The 18,989-nt window shown below is 39.6% G+C and overlaps 1 protein-coding gene, 2 long non-coding RNA genes and 1 other non-coding gene across 4 annotated transcripts; 1 reads left to right on the top strand and 3 right to left on the bottom strand.

Moving 5' to 3' along the window:
• Positions 1-477: 477 nt before the first annotated feature.
• LOC130167703 (ATP-dependent RNA helicase DDX54-like) lies at positions 478-2,624 on the bottom strand. The gene is made up of 4 exons (XM_056374145.1): positions 2,375-2,624; positions 907-1,033; positions 694-764; positions 478-594 (listed from the first exon to the last, which is right to left on the bottom strand). The coding sequence occupies exons 1-4, from the start codon at positions 2,492-2,494 to the stop codon at positions 478-480; spliced, it is 435 nt and encodes a 144-aa protein (XP_056230120.1). The 5' UTR covers positions 2,495-2,624.
• On the bottom strand, positions 2,162-2,233 carry trnac-gca (transfer RNA cysteine (anticodon GCA)). Its single transcript has one exon. It is a non-coding gene; the product is annotated as a tRNA-Cys (tRNA).
• A 13,063-nt stretch (positions 2,625-15,687) lies between the features above and the next one.
• LOC130167874 (uncharacterized) lies at positions 15,688-16,836 on the top strand. The gene is made up of 3 exons (XR_008827334.1): positions 15,688-15,826; positions 16,460-16,529; positions 16,625-16,836. It is a non-coding gene; the product is annotated as an uncharacterized LOC130167874 (long non-coding RNA).
• A 147-nt stretch (positions 16,837-16,983) lies between these two features.
• On the bottom strand, positions 16,984-18,890 carry LOC130167875 (uncharacterized). Its single transcript, XR_008827335.1, has 2 exons — positions 18,671-18,890; positions 16,984-18,053 (listed from the first exon to the last, which is right to left on the bottom strand). It is a non-coding gene; the product is annotated as an uncharacterized LOC130167875 (long non-coding RNA).
• Between the last annotated feature and the right edge of the window lie 99 nt (positions 18,891-18,989).

Raw genomic sequence — 18,989 nt, 5'->3', positions numbered from 1 at the left:
ATTGATAGTATCCATTTTACTCTATCTTATTGTTGAATAAATTTTATCATATATTATATATTACACCATATATTAAATTATTTTGTTGTTTTAAAAGGAATTTAAAGTTAAAAATTTGGGTAGAGTTTAGGGTTAAGGTAGACGTTAGGGTTAGTGACAGCCATATTAGGGTTAGGGCCAGGTGTAGGATCCGTAGTATTAGAAGGGTTCGGGTTAGGATTTTAAATCTTTCTCGATGATCCCCCCTGCTTCGTCCGACGACTGGGCAGTTGAAACTGGGAGATCAAAGGCAATGCACTGGCCGGCGCTCGTCGTCCGCAGTTCACAGTTCCTATCAACCCCTGTCCCATAAAGGAACGCTCTTTCCGAGGTCAAAGGTCAAGGTCCGAGATTAAGTTTTTTTTCTTTCAAATAGTCTCCAGTCAGATCCGTCACCTGGAATTAATTTGAGTTGATTTTATTGAATCATTTTCCCGTTCAGGGCTGAGGGGCTTTCAGCTTCTCAAACATAGGAACCAGGAAAGCAGCTGTCTTACCACTGCCAGTCCTGGCCATGGCTACTATATCCTTGCCATCCAAAATCACAGGGATAGTCTGAAGGCGGGGGGGGGGAGAGAAGGGTTGGGCATGAAACATTGTCCATCTAGCAGTAAAAATGTTTGATTACGGGATCGTGAAGTCGCACTGACTGACCTTTCTTTGGATTGGAGTTGGGACTTTGTATCCTTTTTTCATGACTCCTTTGTATACAGGGTAACTGAGACCTGAAATCAGATGTAATATAGTCAAATAAAGATTTAATAAAGATTTTTTTCAGCTCAAATGGATATAAACAGAAAGATTCACATGCAGTGAGTAACCAGTGGAGGTGCAGCCCTTATCTGGACACTCTTCTCTGGCTCTTACCCATTGATTGAAAGCCTCCAGACTTCTTTTTCTTCTTGTTTTGGGCTCTGACCAGCTGCCTGGTGTCAAGCTCCACATCTGACATGTGGTCTGATGATGTAGGGAACCGCGGCAGTTTCCTTCCTGGCTGTGAGACCAATGAGAAAACACGATGTTAACAACATGACAGAGGTACGACACAACACCTTAAACAAATTCATGTAGAATCCTAATCTCTACGCAAGTTGAAAAATCTTTTTCCTTTTGGGGTAACTAATTATTTGTTTAATATAAATGTTATGCAGTGTGCAAGATTTTAATAATGAATTAGGGGATACACGTACTACCAAAATAACCTGTTTAGCCAAGGTGGTAAGCCACGCTCATCTTGATGCATCTGCTCTCATGACTTATTCAAAAACAACAGTGACACAAATTGCAAAACAGTTCCTGTGCTCTTGCTCCCTGAAGGTGAATGTTTTATTTCATGACAGTGTATTCATTATTATGATGTTAGCAGAGAAGATCTTTGTTTCAGGTGATGTAGTTGACGTCTACACAGTGGAAAACCCTGCTAAATAAATATTGATATATACTTAGGTTGGCTAACAATAATTAATATTTTTTTGTTTTGTTTTTTTTAATTACTTTAGAGATGTGACTAACAAGTATTTTCATTATCTATTAATTTATTAATAATTAATTTTCCCAATCTGCCAAGCACATGTTCACATTTCTGGCCATCCAATTTTAACTGCCCTGACATAACATCAAACAGTACTAAGTGAAAATTCAATTATATGGTAATACTGAGGTCATACTTAAAGGTGGTGTTGCACTTGGCTACATCATACCTAGAGGTGTTTCTAATTTTTTTTATCCTCCCTATTTACATGCATGAGAGGGGCAGAATATTAGAAATACCTTTCAGTATAATGCAGTCCAGTACAACACCACAACAACACACCATGACCTCAGTGTTAAATCATATAATTTAATTAACAGTATTATGACAGTATCAACAAAAACTCTATGCTTCAACTTTACAGGCATCAAAAAAAGTCGGTTTTATGGAAGAAAAATTGGACTGAGTTGCATTAGACTGATATAAAAATCGGTTCCTATATCTAAGTTTTCCCATGATCCCTTACTTGCTTCTCTTTCTCTTACATGGTGGTAAACTAGCACTTCAGTAATGTAATATACGTTAAAGATGAGTGCCTAATCTATAATCCATTATATATTGTGTGTCATGTGAAGTTTGTTAAAGTATATGCAGGGGCATCCGGATTTGAACCGGGGACCTCTTGATCTGCAGTCAAATGCTCTACCACTGAGCTATACCCCCAACTATAACTACTATACATATAAACCGGTCCTGTAACATACCTCTTACAAATACTAGTCTTATTTAACAGAATTAAGTCAAACGTGATAACCAGCCAAACAGCAGTTGCTGGGTAAGTTATGTTAAAGTGTTGTTCCTTACAGAATCATCGTCCTTAATTTCAGCAGCCAGTTCAAAGTCCCCGCTGTCAGAGTCAGCCTCCGGCTCTCTGCCCGCTGTGTGTCTCTTCTTCTTCGTCATTTTCTTCTTTCTCTGAGCCATCCTGAACCTTTAACGCTGTTTTCACCTGAGGTCGATAACTTTACTGCGTAGATTAAGAAATAAAACAGCTCATGGAATCTCAACGCACAACAACACGGTAGGCAGACATGTTGGAAACACGTGTGCGCTGCTTCTGGTTCTTCTTCTGCTTCCGTTTTTGTGTGACTGCTGGTTTACCGTCCAAAGCTCAACACCGCCACCTACTGCAACGGAGTGTGAGTGTGATTATATTGTAGGGTGTTTCATTTCTCTTCAACTCCTTACAGCGCCTTACTTGCAACAATATAGCGTTCACTGCATTTACTCTTTTTTTGTAAAAATGGAGTGACAAAACTTTTTAAATCATTTATTGCACAAATAGAACCAGAAAAAAATGTTTTGTTTATATTCAGTTCCATAGAAATCAACATTTCATCAAAATTGTTTGGCTGGCTTTTCACCTAAACACATGAGAGAGAATATATAATACAGCATCCTGTCTTAATTGCACCCTAATTTCGCAGCAATGTCTGTGATGCCGAGATGTCACACAGCACATAGCCCAGTACTGATTTAATAACAGTTGGCCCTTTATTTCTCTTCCTTAGTGGACACAAAACTTTCTTACTTGCCATGATCATTTTCTCTCTGTCCCCTTTTACCGCACATCAAACGGAACTCTGTGATATGTGTATCTGCAAAGAAAAATTCATTAATACAGTTAATATTAAGTCTTTACTTCTATATGTACTCATTAACACCATAAATCCAATTGACAACAACCACATTCTGAGCTGGGAGTTGGGATCTAAAGAAAATACAATGTATGATTAATAAGTAGGTAACAAGACAACTAAGCCACCAGGTAACATTTGTGCAGGAATAACATGTTGAAAATTAGACTCTCAAAATTTCTGATTATCCATGAATGGTTGGTGTTCAAGACATGACAAAAGAAAGCCGCATTCATATTTTAAGACAATACATTAAATTAGACTATCAATGACTGTGATCATTACACTGATGTAAACCAGCAAAAGGCACAAAGCAAAGTGTTCATGCAGTGATCAGCACGATTGGCAAGAGGCTTCAAAGCAAAGTCAGCGTGTCAATGGCTTCCTGCGTTCAGCATTACTTCATTAATTTGCACTAAAAACAGAGGGAAACCGTAGTCATACTTACATCACAGTCCCAGTATCTAAGCATATGCTCATTTACTCTGCTTTCTCATATAGCTCTATGTCTCTCCCAGATACTGTAGTGTTATGAAATAATGAAATATTGCCTCCATCTGTTCCAGGCATATTGTGGAATGAATGGAATAGCTCAATCATTGTCACAGGAACACAGAGCAGCAATACAGTAACTGATGTGCATCCAAACCCATACAATCTTTATGATCAAGGGATTATTAGTCATGAATATGAAGCCATTTTCTACCTGTATGGATTATGCACATCTACACAACCATCTGGTCAGGAAGCACAGTAAGTGGAAGCTGATAATAAAAATCATTGACCTGATTTAGAACAATTATTCATTTTAACTGGCCCGATATTTGCTTTTCAGTCTTATCCTCAGTGCCTTATATTAATACAATAATAAAAACTAAAGAGGCCCAGGTTTGAAAGAAATGAAGGGTTACGCAAAGGACATGACGCAAAATGGGCTGATTAAAATCACAGATAAACAATCTCTGTGATCTAAGGATGAAAAATCATATGTGTGCAGGGCAGGGAAACGGCAGCTATGGCAGCACAAATACGGATAGAAAAGAAAGGGAGAAGAAAGTGAGAAAATATCAGCTCATGTGGGTGAGCAGAGGCTGGTCTGATGACGTCCTAGGGCGATCGTTTCCTCTCTTATCATTTAGCCGTTTTCCAAAGTGGCGTTAGGTGGGTGATATGAGAGGATTAGCCCCCGGTCCCTGCCTGACGAGTCTTTAATTAACAGGCTTAAAGTAAATGCTCTGCTCCCTATAATTGGATCAGAAGGAGAGATCTACTATCAGCTAATTGGCTTCCTCACACATGCCTCTAGGTAGATGATTTTGAAGCGAGGAGTTCTGCCAGGCGTGGAGGAGCCATGGTGTAGGTGTTACTTGGGGTGTTTTTCCAAGAAACTTTTCCTGGCACCTGAACCAGCCTAAATTCTGTGAAGGATTCTGATTTCATGGCGTCCATACACACTGTCTGCATTTTGAGATAATGTTGATTTTCAAATTTCACATTTACTAGAGTATGACAAGCAACATCTTTGGCTAAGCTGACGCTTTTTCCCGCTTTAGGTCTTGTCGACGGATCAGACTTGTCGAGTAATAATATTCCTGTTGCCCAAAAATGAGGAAAATCTGTCTACTGTGTCTGTCCTGGTGCTCCTGTGATCTAAGATGCATGTTCACAATATCCCTAGTTCAACTGTGCCCAGGAAGCTTATTTCTCCACAGGTCTATGTTTAAATTTTTTTGTCTTGCCAAAATTATTCAATAAAGGAAAATTTTAATGAAAATGATCCGACCATTCATAGTAAAACAACTGAAAACCCAGCTCTAGACTAGATATCTGGTTTCATTTTGAATGAAATCACCCGTGGCAAGCTCTCTTTGTCTGCACTGTCAAGGCTAGTGCAGCACTGTCACAAAGCTGCTTAATTGAATGTGTTTGAATAAATGCTCTATCTACTGAGTGGATTGCAGGTGAAGCAATTCAGTGCAGCATGAATGTAACCATTACAAAGGCCTACTTTTTTTAAACAAAGGTTGCTGCACAGCTGCTACACCATTGGTCCAGCCCACTAGGAAATAGTTTGAAACCTAACAACAGTATTAGCGGGTGGAAAGTGAGTAAAAGGTGATTTGTAGTAACCACTTGGGAAGATACTCTAGCTCTTGTACCACAGATTGTTACTGCTGCTTTTAATCTCCAACTCCCAGGATTAAAAAAAACAAAACAATAGATGGATTAATTAGATGATTTGATTCAAAAGCATTCCTTCATTCTGTACCTATCTGGGCAAATAAAATAAAGCAGGTTGGCACAACATGGCTCAATGGACTGTAAAAGGATCAGCTGTTTAAGTGGTTAACATGTGTAAAGAAATCCCCTCAGGTTTCCCCTTTACATCTTCACAAACAAAGCTCAGTCACACAGTGATAATGGAGCTATCCATGTGGTAAGAAACTAAGTTAGAGCTCGGCTGACTGGTAGTACAAGCTCACAACTGCTCTTTCATGATCTGCCGCTCAGTGTTGGCCCTTTATCCGTGTGAATCTAAATCTAATTCATCCAGTAGAAAAAACACCTGGTGTGCCTGTGCATGTGCATGTGTGTAGGTGAGTGCTGACACACATATACACACACCTTGGCTCCACAGAGTACACAGAGACACAGTAGTGTATTTTCTCCGGGCTTTACAACCCAATTTAGCCATTATATTTCTATCCAGCTTTGGGACGTGTGTATGTTAAAATGTATGTCAAACGTATAAGCAGTGAGAAAACATACTTAAATCAATATTGACCGACCACGATGCTCGAGCTAAAGAGAAAACTGGGTACAAAATAACGTCTCCAGCTCTTTGTCTCTTACCTGAACGGCTTGAACGTTACTAGACATCTTCTGACCATTATTTTACCGTCGATGGTGCCAGTAATCATTTTCCAAAACGAGTGACCCTTGACATTGTTAACCTCCCGACCTGGAACTTGAGGTGGCCAACCATTTTTATATGCGTCCCATCCAGCGGTCCACAGCGGCGGTCAAGTCGGGTTTTTTTAAACAAAAAATGCAGCCATAAGTGGCTTCTTTAACCCCTCCGTGAGAAATGGTAGAAAGTTTTATTCAGCAAGTCTCTTTTCCCGTGTGTGAAATGTCTTTTAAAGCGTTATTCCGTCGTCAAGCAAACACTCTGAATCGGAGGTGAAGTCGCCGCAGGTTGTGTCGACCGTTGGAGTCATATCCGATGTGAGTTCTTGAGAAAAAAAAATGGCGTTGTTATCAAAGATGTGATTTTTTTTTTCTCTCTCTCTATGTGGACGAGTTCACGAGAGGAGAGGTAGCTTCGTGGACGACTCAACTTCACGGTGAAGCCAGTGCGAGTGTGGCCAGTCAGCCGTGTTGCCCTCATACTCATTCACTTCTCAGGAGGCAAGGTAGCTGTAGTGAGGTGATGAACGTCCGGTAATCCTTTCAAAGTAGTAGCCCCATTTTCAATGCTGGCAACAAGCGTGTCATCAAATCGTAGGTAAAGCAAAAACTAAAGAACACTAAAATACAAACAGGACCACAAATTATGACTCAGGGTCATAACAATGATATTTTCACTCGCTATATCAGACCCTACAGTCTGATGAGGAAAGATTAAGCTGGCAATGGATAGATAGACTAGAAGATGAATGAAAATTAATTTAAATAGGGGAACATATCCCAATGTTTTATAAAAACACATTACTTTAAGATTATTGCCATTTATAATCCTTAAATCACAATCTGCACACAACTGTGCAATAGTCCAAAGTATTCCAAAATGTATTTCTGTGGTGTTTTAGACTGTGAGGGGAGACAAAGAAGCCCATTGAAATAAATTATCTATCCCATTTTTTAATGTTATTGTGCAAAAAAAAAAAATCTACAAAGCAGATCTAAAGCAATTCATTTAATGAGAAAAAAATGTTTTTGTAATCGACTTTACTGCAGGCTGACGTACTTACACCACTATTAAGTGCGAACATTGTGTTCTTTTATTTTGGAGGAAAGTTCCCATTATTTCCTATGCTGCTGTAGCTTCCTCCGGCTGACTTGATGCTGGTCCGGCTCCACAGTATTATAGAACGATCCGGTGGTCGGAAGGCTCCGCAGCCGCATTCACCTCTACCTCTCTGCATATGCGCCACCTATGGCTTTTAAGTTTAAGAGTTCAGGTACTACTCGTAACATCAACCTTTCTTGTCCCTGCCTCAGTAGCCTAATATGAACAAAGTATCGAACAGTTTGCTATAGCCTTTTCTTCTATGAAGCCTGTAAAAATGACAATTTCTTTATAGAGCAACGGTACAGTCCGTTTCGAGTAGGTCACTGACTCCCACAGGTGGTATCCAGTGCCTCATCAGCGAATGAGAAATTATAAATATTATTTTTTATTACATTTTCTGGAAGTAAAATGAGTTTGGACAACAGTTCTGTACACAGAGTAGTTTCACTATACACAAGGTTACATCTGGATTTAATAAATTGTGGAATGATACATATTTCTTTTCAGCACCGTTTTTTTGGCTCATTGGGCCTCTACACTGCGACTCTGTATCTATTTGGATGACAGGGCATCGCTGTGAAGCAGTTCAGCACCACGGACAGCGAATGTGATCAGGATGAACAGCGGCACCCAGCGGCAGGTAGTGTTACTGCAGCCACAGTATTACAGTAACAGCAGCAGCAGGAGTACTGATAATAGCAGTAGTTGGAACAAAAAACTTCATCAAACTTTATAAAACGTTAAAATAAACTTTTAAATAAATTAATAAATAAATTTACAGGGAAGGACACAGTACTGAAGAATACAGTTTATCAGTAGGCTTAAATACAACAGGAACCTTTTTGTTGGGTTTTTCCCAATGGTCATTTAATAAAACATTTTAAACCTAACATACAACTTATTGCACCACTACAGTGAGAATCGACTCAAACAAAAGGCGGAGGAAACCAAAAGTACAACTCTAGATGACCTTATTTGTTCAGTTAAATGATTAGCAGTCAGCTTTAGTTGTGGCACAGATTATACAGTCTTTGTGGCCAGCGGAGCGTTGGAGCAGAAATGGAGGCAGAAGGGGGAGATCTGCAGGGGACCAGACTGAAGATGACAGTGAAATCTCAAACTCCCTTCATGCATCACTCGCCCTGGTACATGTGGATTTGACTGACAGCCCACCGCCCACGCCGGCTGTCCCCTCTGTGGGTTGTGGGAATAGTTTTCTGCACAGTAGTAGAAATCACTGAAGTCTGAAAAGCATTCTGTCAGATGCAGAGAATACCCAAAGGCAGGAGGCTTCACCTCTTCCAAAGCAAATATAGACGTTAACACCTAGCTCACTTTTAAGAATCATTTAGGAAACTTTGCACTGTCTGTAGTCTAGATGTGTTTTTAAAAAAGTGGCAGGAGCTGCCCACTGCAGCAGCGAATTGTATTACTTCAATGGAAGAGGTATTAAGTCCAATTCTAGAGTGGAGAAAGTGTCACAGGTCCTGTCACAGCTATAATATGCCGTTTTGTTAGTCATGTCCTCCTTTCCCTTAGCTGGTTAAGTTCGCTCTGCAGCACTTGTCACTATTCTTAATGAGCTGTCTACCTTGAAACAGCATCTAGCTTGAGGGTGAGCTAACCAGCAAGTGTAAAGCCACCTCAGGCACAGAAGAAGCAGGAAATCTGTAATAAAAAAACAAAAGGCAGTGCTGATGTTCAGTTCATCTATTATCACATCTTTTCTGCTAAACTTTGGTGTTCGACTTTCTTTTTGTACTGCTTTGTTGTTGTTGTTGTTTATAAATGACTTTCCCACCCAGTCTATTGGTGGCCTCAGCAAATGAGATACCCTAATGTAGTGACGATTATAAACCAGTTCCAGGCCAGGGGGGTTAATGCATAAACGCAGTGTAATTTATCCTATTTATCATGCATTGTTTTTGCATACAGACTTTGCATAATGTAGCTTTACAATACAAAATAATAGTTTCAGATAGGCCCTAAAACTGGCACTATACTCACAGTTTCCCCGCAGGCCTTCACACCTTGTCAAGTGATTGTAACTAAACTAATCAATTGTGTATGGATTTGTTTTTATGATCTGTCAGCTAATCAATATGACATTTTGCCAAATGTGCTCAAAATATTTAAACAGCCAAAGACCCATCAAAACACTGGTGCTCTCAGGAGGAACCCACCACAAGATATAATGACCACTCTGAATATACAGGATGGTAGGACGCCCTGAATAAACATATTATCAACACATTTCTTTTCTGGTGTGCTCTTTGGGACTATGTTTTCCAAATAAAACGTTATGATATCCACAGTGAAATAAAATGGTGCAAAATCATCTTTTTTGAATCATATGGACAAGTTATTAAGTGAAAATGTAATTCATTAAATTAAACTATAATTTGAATTGAATAAAAAACATATAAATGAGACAACATTTCAGTACTATACAGAATAAGCAGTATACAAATGCAACAGCACAGAAAATAAAAGAGAGCTGAAAGACTTGCACACTAAGACAAACACGCACAAAGAGACACAGAGCGAGTGAAATATAGATCAAGAGACAATATTCCTCACACGTGGTGTGCTTAACACATTTTCATGTAGGATGGATGGCTAAACTAGAAGGGGAGCGCAGTCCATCTATCATCGGACAGGGACAAAGGGAGGAGAGCATACAGGCACATTTGTTTCTCCTGTTTCACAAGAACTTCTCTTATCTGGCCCACAAAGTTGTTATCAGATTTCAGTCGCAATCAACTTTCTTACCAAGGGGGAGAAATGACTTTAAAAAATAACTGGAACATACCAGCCCCAGATAGCATCTCACATGGTGAGTTAGTTACTGTTCATGCAGTGCGTAACTGTAGGCGAGCTTATAGCATACACAGGGAAAAGTACATCAAAATGCTCCTTACTATAAAGAGAAAAGTTAGAAACTGATGGAAATGCTCTTAATTAAATTGCAAAAGTATTACACTGATGTAATATAAAAAGAAATCTTTTTAAGCGTGGATTTAAGGAAATTGCCTTGTTGCATGAAATTTAATATTAGAAATATTCTGAAATGATCTGCATTTCAGACTAAATTGATAAATAGATATGGATGTATTAAATAAATGAATACAGAAATTGATCCCATTTTTTAAAAAAACAAAGCACCCGATGTAGTCATGGCATATTATTGCCAAAAGAAATGACACCATGACAAGGTGCAACTGTAATATTTTGCCAATATTTTGAGCTGACTGAGTTGCATGGTTTTTCCAAAGGCCTTGATCCATTTGCGTTTTTGTTTACATGCGCTTATGGACTGATAATGCTGCAGGCTGACTACACAGCTGGTAGCCTGATTTTTCTAGACTGAGGACTGAACAGACATGCATGGATGATTGGTACTGCTAATCTTGTTCTGTGTGAGGGTTAAGGGATTCTTCTTGCTTGCAAATGTCAGTGCACAGCACACGGGATTATCTCAAGCATGTCTGATTTTCACATGTTAATTTATCTAAACAAATCTGGATAGAGGGAGCAGAACAATTTGATGAATGATTAAAGAAGTAATCAATGCTCAACAGTCTTATGTATGATAAAGTGGTTCTCAATGAATCTCAATTAGTCTACTAGCCTCATTTGCAAATAGATGCTTTTAGCTTGTAAACACAGATGAAGTTAAATGTCATCATTTGAACTTGAGATTCAAATGATTTTGCGTGAAACGGAAATACATATATATATATGCTTTTTTACCAAGGGGGATATATATATATATATATTATATATAGAGAGAGAGAGAAGAGCGAGAGAGAGAGAGAGAGAGAGAGAGAGAGAGAGATAGTACAATACGATGATAAATTACAAAGCCATGTTTTTCTTTCTGTTCAATTATGATTTCCAAAATTTCCCCAGTAATTGAGTATGCATCTTAAAAGCATCTTTTACTTATTGGCTTTTCTCTCAATGGTGGTGTAACAGATATGCGGATAAGGCTAATGATCCTGCATTGTGAGCCAATGGAGAAGCTGTTTATCGGGACAGCAGCATAAATTGATTTTCTGTTTCTGGAGCCAGCAAAGGTCAAAGCCACTTCCTCATTTTTAAATTCATCTTGGTGGAACAACATGTAAGAAGAGTCAGCCGAAGCAAATGTGATTCTAATCGAGTGATTTATGCAGGTCATTATAAAGGTACGTTGCTGTCACAAGAGGAGTTCAGATGAGGACAACAGACTGAGATCAAAATCCAAACTCTGATCACGTAGACAAATCGCATATCAGTGTCACACACCCATGGCAGCCAATCTAATTTAATTTTCTCTGGCAGTGAGGAGAAACTGCAAAAAAGGAAAACCATGTTACTGCTGCAATGCTTAAGATGTGGAAAAAAGTAACAGATGGCAAAAGTCAGACAACATCCAGACAAAGAAAATACATCAAGAGGAGATATTGTAAGGAGTTTAGCAAACAATGAATGTAAATATATGGGCCTGTCCCCATTTCTGAACAATTTAAAGAGTAAACCTGCTGAATCACCTAAAGTAAAACATGGGTTGATATTTGTTGCTGAGACAAAGCCTGGCAATAAACCTACAGCATTGGCAGGATGAACATGAGGTTGCTGAAACTTCATATTAGCTTCATCTCAACTTTGGAATGTATTTTTGCACAATTAAAGAGCTGTGAACTTTCTCTCCTTACAGTGTGGTAACACTACAATATAGAAAAACCTTTCATCAGTTGTGAGAAGGTTCGTTACCATGACTCTACAAAAAAAAGCAATTACACTTAATGGATAGTGAAAAGGCAACCAGACGAACTGATAAACAAAAGATCCACAAGGCCTAACATCTACCATCACAATATTATCATGTGTATATCATTTACACAATATCAATATTTGACTTCTTTTTAAACATCTTGGCTATTGTCAATTCTGGTATATCACAACACCCCTACTCTGCAATTCCCATGAACCCTATGGGTCTTCTCTAAGCTCATAGTTTTCTGACCTGCAATTTTACTGTTTTGGTTCATTCTCACTGCTCACCCTTTTCAGCCACAGCATGCAGCTGTTGTCTCTAAAAAAGTCTCCAAAAACCGACTGTATTCTACCTGCTTGGCACCAAACAACATACAGGCAAATTTAAAAGCCAGCTGGTACTGGAACATTTTTGCAACTTAAGAGCCAGAAATTCACAGTGGTGCGGTTGTTAGCACTGTCGCCTTACAGCAAGAATGAGTTTGCATGTTCTGCCTGTGTCTGCGTGGGTTTCCTCTGGGTACTCCAGCTTCTTCCCACAGTCCAAAGACTTAGGTTAATTGATGAGTCTAAATTGCTCGTAGGTGTGACCGTGAGTGTGAATGTGAGATGGGAGTGGTTCCAGCCCCCTGCAACCTTATTAGGATAAGGGCTATAATATAATGTAATATGGACGGATGGAGCCAGAAATTTCCCAAGACCCAAACAGAGCTAAACGAGGGCTTAAATGCAACAGGTATGGCCAAATAAATGCTAATGTCTGCTGGATGAGAAATAGGACAAATGTTTGCTAACCAGTTTCCCATGTCAACTTTTAAGGTGATAATATGTCACTGTTGTATTTACAGCTTATTTCTGCTGCCACCAAGTGGCCAATAAATCAGTGAACAAATCACGTTAGTATCACAAACTATTGCGAGTTTAAAGACCCTAAACTGAAGGTATTCTGCAAGTTTCAAAATGCAAAACTACATTGTGTGACAGAGTTCTCACCTGTTGCTGAAAAGGCACTGGGATAGAATGGTGTATATTGTGCCTGTTATTCATTGCAAGAGGCATTAGTCTGCTCTTTCATCTGGTCTACAACACAAATCCCTTACATTTCAGTGGAATAAACTGTGCTACTGTGTAATCAAATGTGAAAACTCTTGACTAACATAGGTGACATTTCTGCCGCAGGATTCTGTAAGTCTGCTGCACAGAAGTTCAAAATCGGAGGAACAAAAGAGAGAAAATCTCACCAGGCAATGAAATAAACCTCCCTTTGTTAATTTAGACCCACTCAGAGACTGCCTCAAACTCACTGCTTCCATCCTGACCTCCTTGGTCTCCCAAACAAACATGGACTAATTGGGAGTCTGGACTCAGTCACAACAAACAAACAAAAAACAATCTATTACCACTGAACTGTAATTGAAAACAGAGCCTAGAGTTAATTACTAATCGTTAATCATCCCATTCACCTCCAGCTACCTGTTCACTTTATCGTTTTTCATTTCACCAACTTTTTTTTTTTAATACCAATTACAAACCTCCCTCTAGATGAGATGGAGGGAAACTGTTGAAAGGAGGGATGAAGACAAAACAGTTCAGACAAATGGAGGGATGACAGAAATCGATGGAGGAATAGAGAATGGACATGAGGAAAGAACATAACAATAAGGGAGATTGATTTATCTGTAATGAATGAGGGAAATGGCTTGGTGGAGCGATTTGTCCCAGTCACGTCCGGGTTGATTGTGGGCCGTTTTGTGAGAGGTTGAAAGGCGATGGAGTATTGTGATGCTGATTGACAGCGCAGGTCGACATGAGAGAGACAATTTGCATTTTCATTACATTCAAGATTGACTTTCTTCTCCTGTGTGGTTTGACACTGACACACACTCATACAGCCATGCGCACACACACACACACACACACACACACACACACACACACACACACACACACACACACACACACACACACACACACACACACACACAGTCATACAAACAAGCAAACATCATGGTGCTGTCTCAGTGCAGAGCCTCTGTATCTCTGCAGTGCGTGAGTGACAGCTACACAGTGCGGGTCTGTGTGGGATTTGGAAATAGTAACAAAAGAATTTCTCTCAGAATAGACCAAGTTATTTGCGGTAAACAAATTCTAATATTGAAAACAGGCTATTATTTCAACATTAAATCATGTGTCCAGCTTTGTGGAAGTGAGAAAAAGCTATGCTCAAGAAAGCACAGCTTGCAGCATGTGTTCACCCTGATATGTTAACACACATTTAATTTTTTGCTGATTACTTACTTTTATTCCAAATCTTTACTTTAACTAATTAAACTGGAAATACACAGCATGCTCTGCATGTTGCCATGACCAGTAAGGATGCACAGCACCAAATGTAGCAGGTATTACACCATCACAAAGCTTTTGGTTGTTGACATCTCACTGCAAATATGAGTTAACAACAGTTAAAGACACACTTACAAATACTGGTCATTTCTTGTAACTGGGAAAAGTTGTGCAGTGTGATGAAGCCATACAGTTTATAAACACACATATACACACATATACACACACACGCACGCACACACGCAGCCTGTTTTGACAGGACCAGTCATCAGAGTGTGACATCACTGAAGAATGCCAAAGGGAAAAGCCTACGGGGGTCGTTGAGGGCCCTAATACTGACACTGTGACTGACAGACATACAATCCCAGTCTATGACAGCAGGGCAAGGATGGAGTATACAAAGGTGACAAGCATCTTCCTAGAGACAGGAAAGAGCTGATCCCCACATTTTGATCCAAACAGGCTTTCACATAAAACACACTGGGCAACCAGCAGCCACAGAGAACACACATTCTGTCCTGGCAGAAGAAACTGCTGGTGGTACATAACATGTTCAAATTTGATTCCAAAGATGTCCATGTGCATACACATATGGGAGAGCCTCTTCTTCCTCCATTTTAATTTCTCTGCCTCGTCATCTAGGTCCTTCACTCTACCAGCCGGTGGCCAGAAATAAATAAGCTATAAATCAAATAAGGGATATCAGGTAATCATGCAGATGCAATTGGTAGACACTATTCTAACTATACTGTAGTTAACGTTTGGTCTGGGGCTATTTTTCATGATTTTGCCCAGGTCCTTTCATTCATTTAAAGGAAACTGTAATGCTTGAGCTTACATTTATATTCTCAACAATAATGTGCTTCCAACTTTGTGGCAGCAAGAACCTTTCCTTTTTCAACATCACACATGTTTAGCTCTCCACATATTTGGCCATGAACGTTACTTGGATCCCACAAAACAAACACACACTACACAGACAATGTATGACATGCACTTTTTTTGTGCATTACCGCCTTGTTGTTGTATGCCTCCGACATCTCAGAATGGCTTCAAGTTACATCCCTGTGTATCCAGAGTCGTATAAAATATTTACCATTTGTGTTAAAGGGGACATATTATGCTCCTTTTCAACAAGTTTGAATAAGTCTCAGAGGTCCCCAAAGCATGTATTTGAAGCTTTTTGCTAAAAAATCCACTCCGATCCTATATTTCAGCATGCCTGTAAACCCCTCTTTTTGAGCCCTGTTCAGAACAGGCTGTTTCTGTGTCTGTAGCTTTAAATGCAATGAGCTGTGCCTGACCACGCCCCTCTCCGGAAGGGGCTGCCGTTCGGGCTTCTCTGGCACCGTGCTCTAATGTTTACGGTGACCGTGACCGGCAACCTGGCGTCGGTAGCGATTTGGTTCAACCACACCACTTTTATCCAGAATCTGAGCCAGAGGGAGAGGCTGCTGAAGAAGTTCAAACTCTACAACTGCAGCAGGACGTTTCTGAATGGTTGGTAACCATTTTGTGTATTTTGACATTACATTTTGAGTTTGTTGATGAGTGCTGGCACACAGTTACTAACATGTAGCTAGGTAGCTAATGCTAACTGTTACTGTCTCGTCATTACTGGAGCTCTTTTGGTAAATAAGCACTATTGTGAATAGTGTAATGTAGTTATCTGTCATGCCTCCTTAGATATACTTTTACAGTCTGAAAATGTTTGTTGTATCTAGACTGCTACAGGTGTTCAATGTCAGTACTAGTCAGATATTTTAATAGATGCTGACAAAGTAAATAATTTTTCTCCATGTTTTGAGCAGAGATGCTCATCATGACATCTTCCTTTATGAAGTAAATTTATTTTGTGTATTACAATGAAAGCTGTAAATCAGCATAAACATGTCTGACAGCAACAGTAATCTTTAGTCAAAGACTAAACTGTGCAGTTTTCTACACTACACTGTTGTCAAGCTCCACATTATATGCAATAAGTGACATGTTATAAATTACCTCTGTTATATGCACCTGATATGTAGCCAAGCTTACTTCTTACCCACCTTAGCTCCACTGTCTGTCAGTGTTTGAATTTCACAAGCTTTATATTTTGGTGAATGTTACCATTTTTCTCTATATCTTGGACAGGTGCTCCTGTGGAAACTGTGCAACCATGCCCACAGAAGCTGAGAACATCTGCTGCTAGGAGATACCACAGGTAGCATTCTCACTGGACAAACTAATCACTAATTTGTTTTGATTACATTACATTTATAATCAACCATAGAATTTACCATTTGCAATTCACTGTAGGTTACCAGATGGCTATGGGAGATCGTGGAAGATTTACCATGTATGGTAGACCGTCCTGGGTTGGAGCCGCTCTGCCTCAATGTGTTCTGCCTGCAACATGTACCGCACTGACTATGGTCCTTTACGGTTGAGAGGAATACACCAGTACGTTTTGCTTCTTTGTTAAAACATAGTTTCAATCTAAATAAAAGATGTTAGACAGTCTTGTTTTACTTCAGTGCACATAATTTTACAATGGTAATAACACACCACAAATAGAGTAACACACCCTCAAATAAATTAGTTTAGCTGCTCTTTGATTTGTAAAGTTCTTCTATCAGCAGATAGTGTGCATATAATATATGAATTCAGAGGAGTCATTTCTTTAGTAACAATCAAGCATTTATTTACATCAAATGAGGCAGTTATAATCAGTGATGATGAAAAAACTGTAGGATTCACTGGATCCATATAAAAAATTGTGAGACACAACATAGATATATGTTTGCAAGACTAAATGCCCTGTCCAGTTGTTTTAGTCAGTACAGGTATCTAGCCTATAGGAGCTTTGTGAGCTGGTGCTTCCTTGGTTGCAGAATCTGGGTCGTCATTCCAGCCTGCGTGGTCCTACGCATCCATGCCGTGTTTCCTGACGCCACAGGCCGGTATGTGGGTTTTAGACTGGCCCATGATAGAACCGGGACACAGAGCTGGATATGACCTCCTCCTTCTCAGGCCGCTCCAACTGTGCAGTGAGGTCCTCTGGGATGGGGATGGCCAAAGCAGCTTCTGTGTATGGTCCTAGGTCAACAAAGACTTTTTCAAATATGAGGTCCACCACATTCCCTGTTTGATAAAACACAAAAGATTTTTTTTACATTTTTCACTTTTTTTTTTTTTTTTACAAAACAATGACTGACTCTGTTTCTAAATACCTCCTGACATTTTCTTTACTGTATTTTGTTATTGATGGAACTGTCATAACATTATATGTGCAATATTTAATACAATGTGTACAAAACATTTTTTGGTTGAAAAATAAAATAATATAACACTTATAGAATGTCGCCTCAGTCTTAACTGGTGTAGCTCTGCATTCTCCCTTCATGGCCTTTGGAAATTGGACCTTGAACAGTGGTTCACCTTCTTTTGTTTGGGCTTGTGGTCGGTCAGCATTTTCATTGTAGGACATGGCAGCCAGGTGACAGATGATGACAGAAACCTTAGCCTACACACTCTCACAAGTTCTAAGTAACCACAGCTTCATTTACCTGCACATTATTCCAAGACTGATAAATGACTGTTAGGTTTATCAAAAGTAGATGCACTTCAGATGGCTACAGACCTGTACTTCTGATGTGAGGCTGAAGATCTTCAAGGATAACTGTGTGCCTACAGTGGGTCAGTCTGGCATGCAACATCCCCTGTTGCAGGAAGCTGTATAGATGGCCTGAACAGAGGAAACAGAGATTACACCAACATCTCCTCAAATGTGTAGTTATGGCAACAGCTGCAAACAGTGCAAGAATGATAACAGATGCTCTCAATTATGTGTAAACTGGGTTGTCAATAGCTTGTAAATGCTGCAAATAGCTCATTATATGTGCAAGATGCAAAAAATGTGTATTATAGACTATCCCCTTGGACATATCCCCTTAACTCTGCGCTTATCCAGATATTCCCTACAGGCACTGTATCTGTAAACATGATATAAACGTTAAAACGGCCGTTATAAGGCATGACTCTCAATAATAACTTTCACAGCACTAATAAACAAGCCCGGACACCTACGCTAATCAGTACAAAGCCTATTTTTAGTCCGAATTTTACCGGCTTGACTTTACAGACAGCTAAAACGCCTTTAAAATATAATACATTTAACAGGGTGGCTCTTATCAATGTCACACGGCGATACCAAGCAGAAGAATTACATACAATCTGTACCCCGCTATACCTGGCTGCGCGTCGACGACGCTAAACGTTAGCCACGTTAGCTGCCATGCTAACAACACACGCAACAGGCTCTCGTGAACAAACAGTAAAGCAACATAAAATGGTAAAACTTACAGCTCCGAAGTTCAAAGTTGGGTCACAGACAGTCGGTACTGATCCAAGCTTTATCTTGAGACTTGTAGGAAATCCTGCGTTGTCCTGGCCCAGGTTGAGAAAGCAGTCCGAGGTGAAATGGTTAGCACACAGTACAACACTTTCGGAGTTGGAGCGGGAACATTTCCATCAAAAATAAAATTAATCCACTGGGTCTTTAGATCCTCGGGCGTAGGGATTAAAAAAAACTCCTGTGTTGGTTTGTGCAGCCAACAACAAAGCAACTACTGTGTTTCGCTCGTACCTTCGACATTGTTCTACCGAAAGCCAGTGTTCGCGA

This window comes from Seriola aureovittata, chromosome 4, assembly GCF_021018895.1.
Source record: "Seriola aureovittata isolate HTS-2021-v1 ecotype China chromosome 4, ASM2101889v1, whole genome shotgun sequence".
Classification (NCBI taxonomy): Eukaryota; Metazoa; Chordata; class Actinopteri; order Carangiformes; family Carangidae; genus Seriola; species Seriola aureovittata.
The sequence above is the reverse complement of the archived record's forward strand: the minus strand, read 5'-3'. Positions and strand labels throughout refer to the sequence as shown.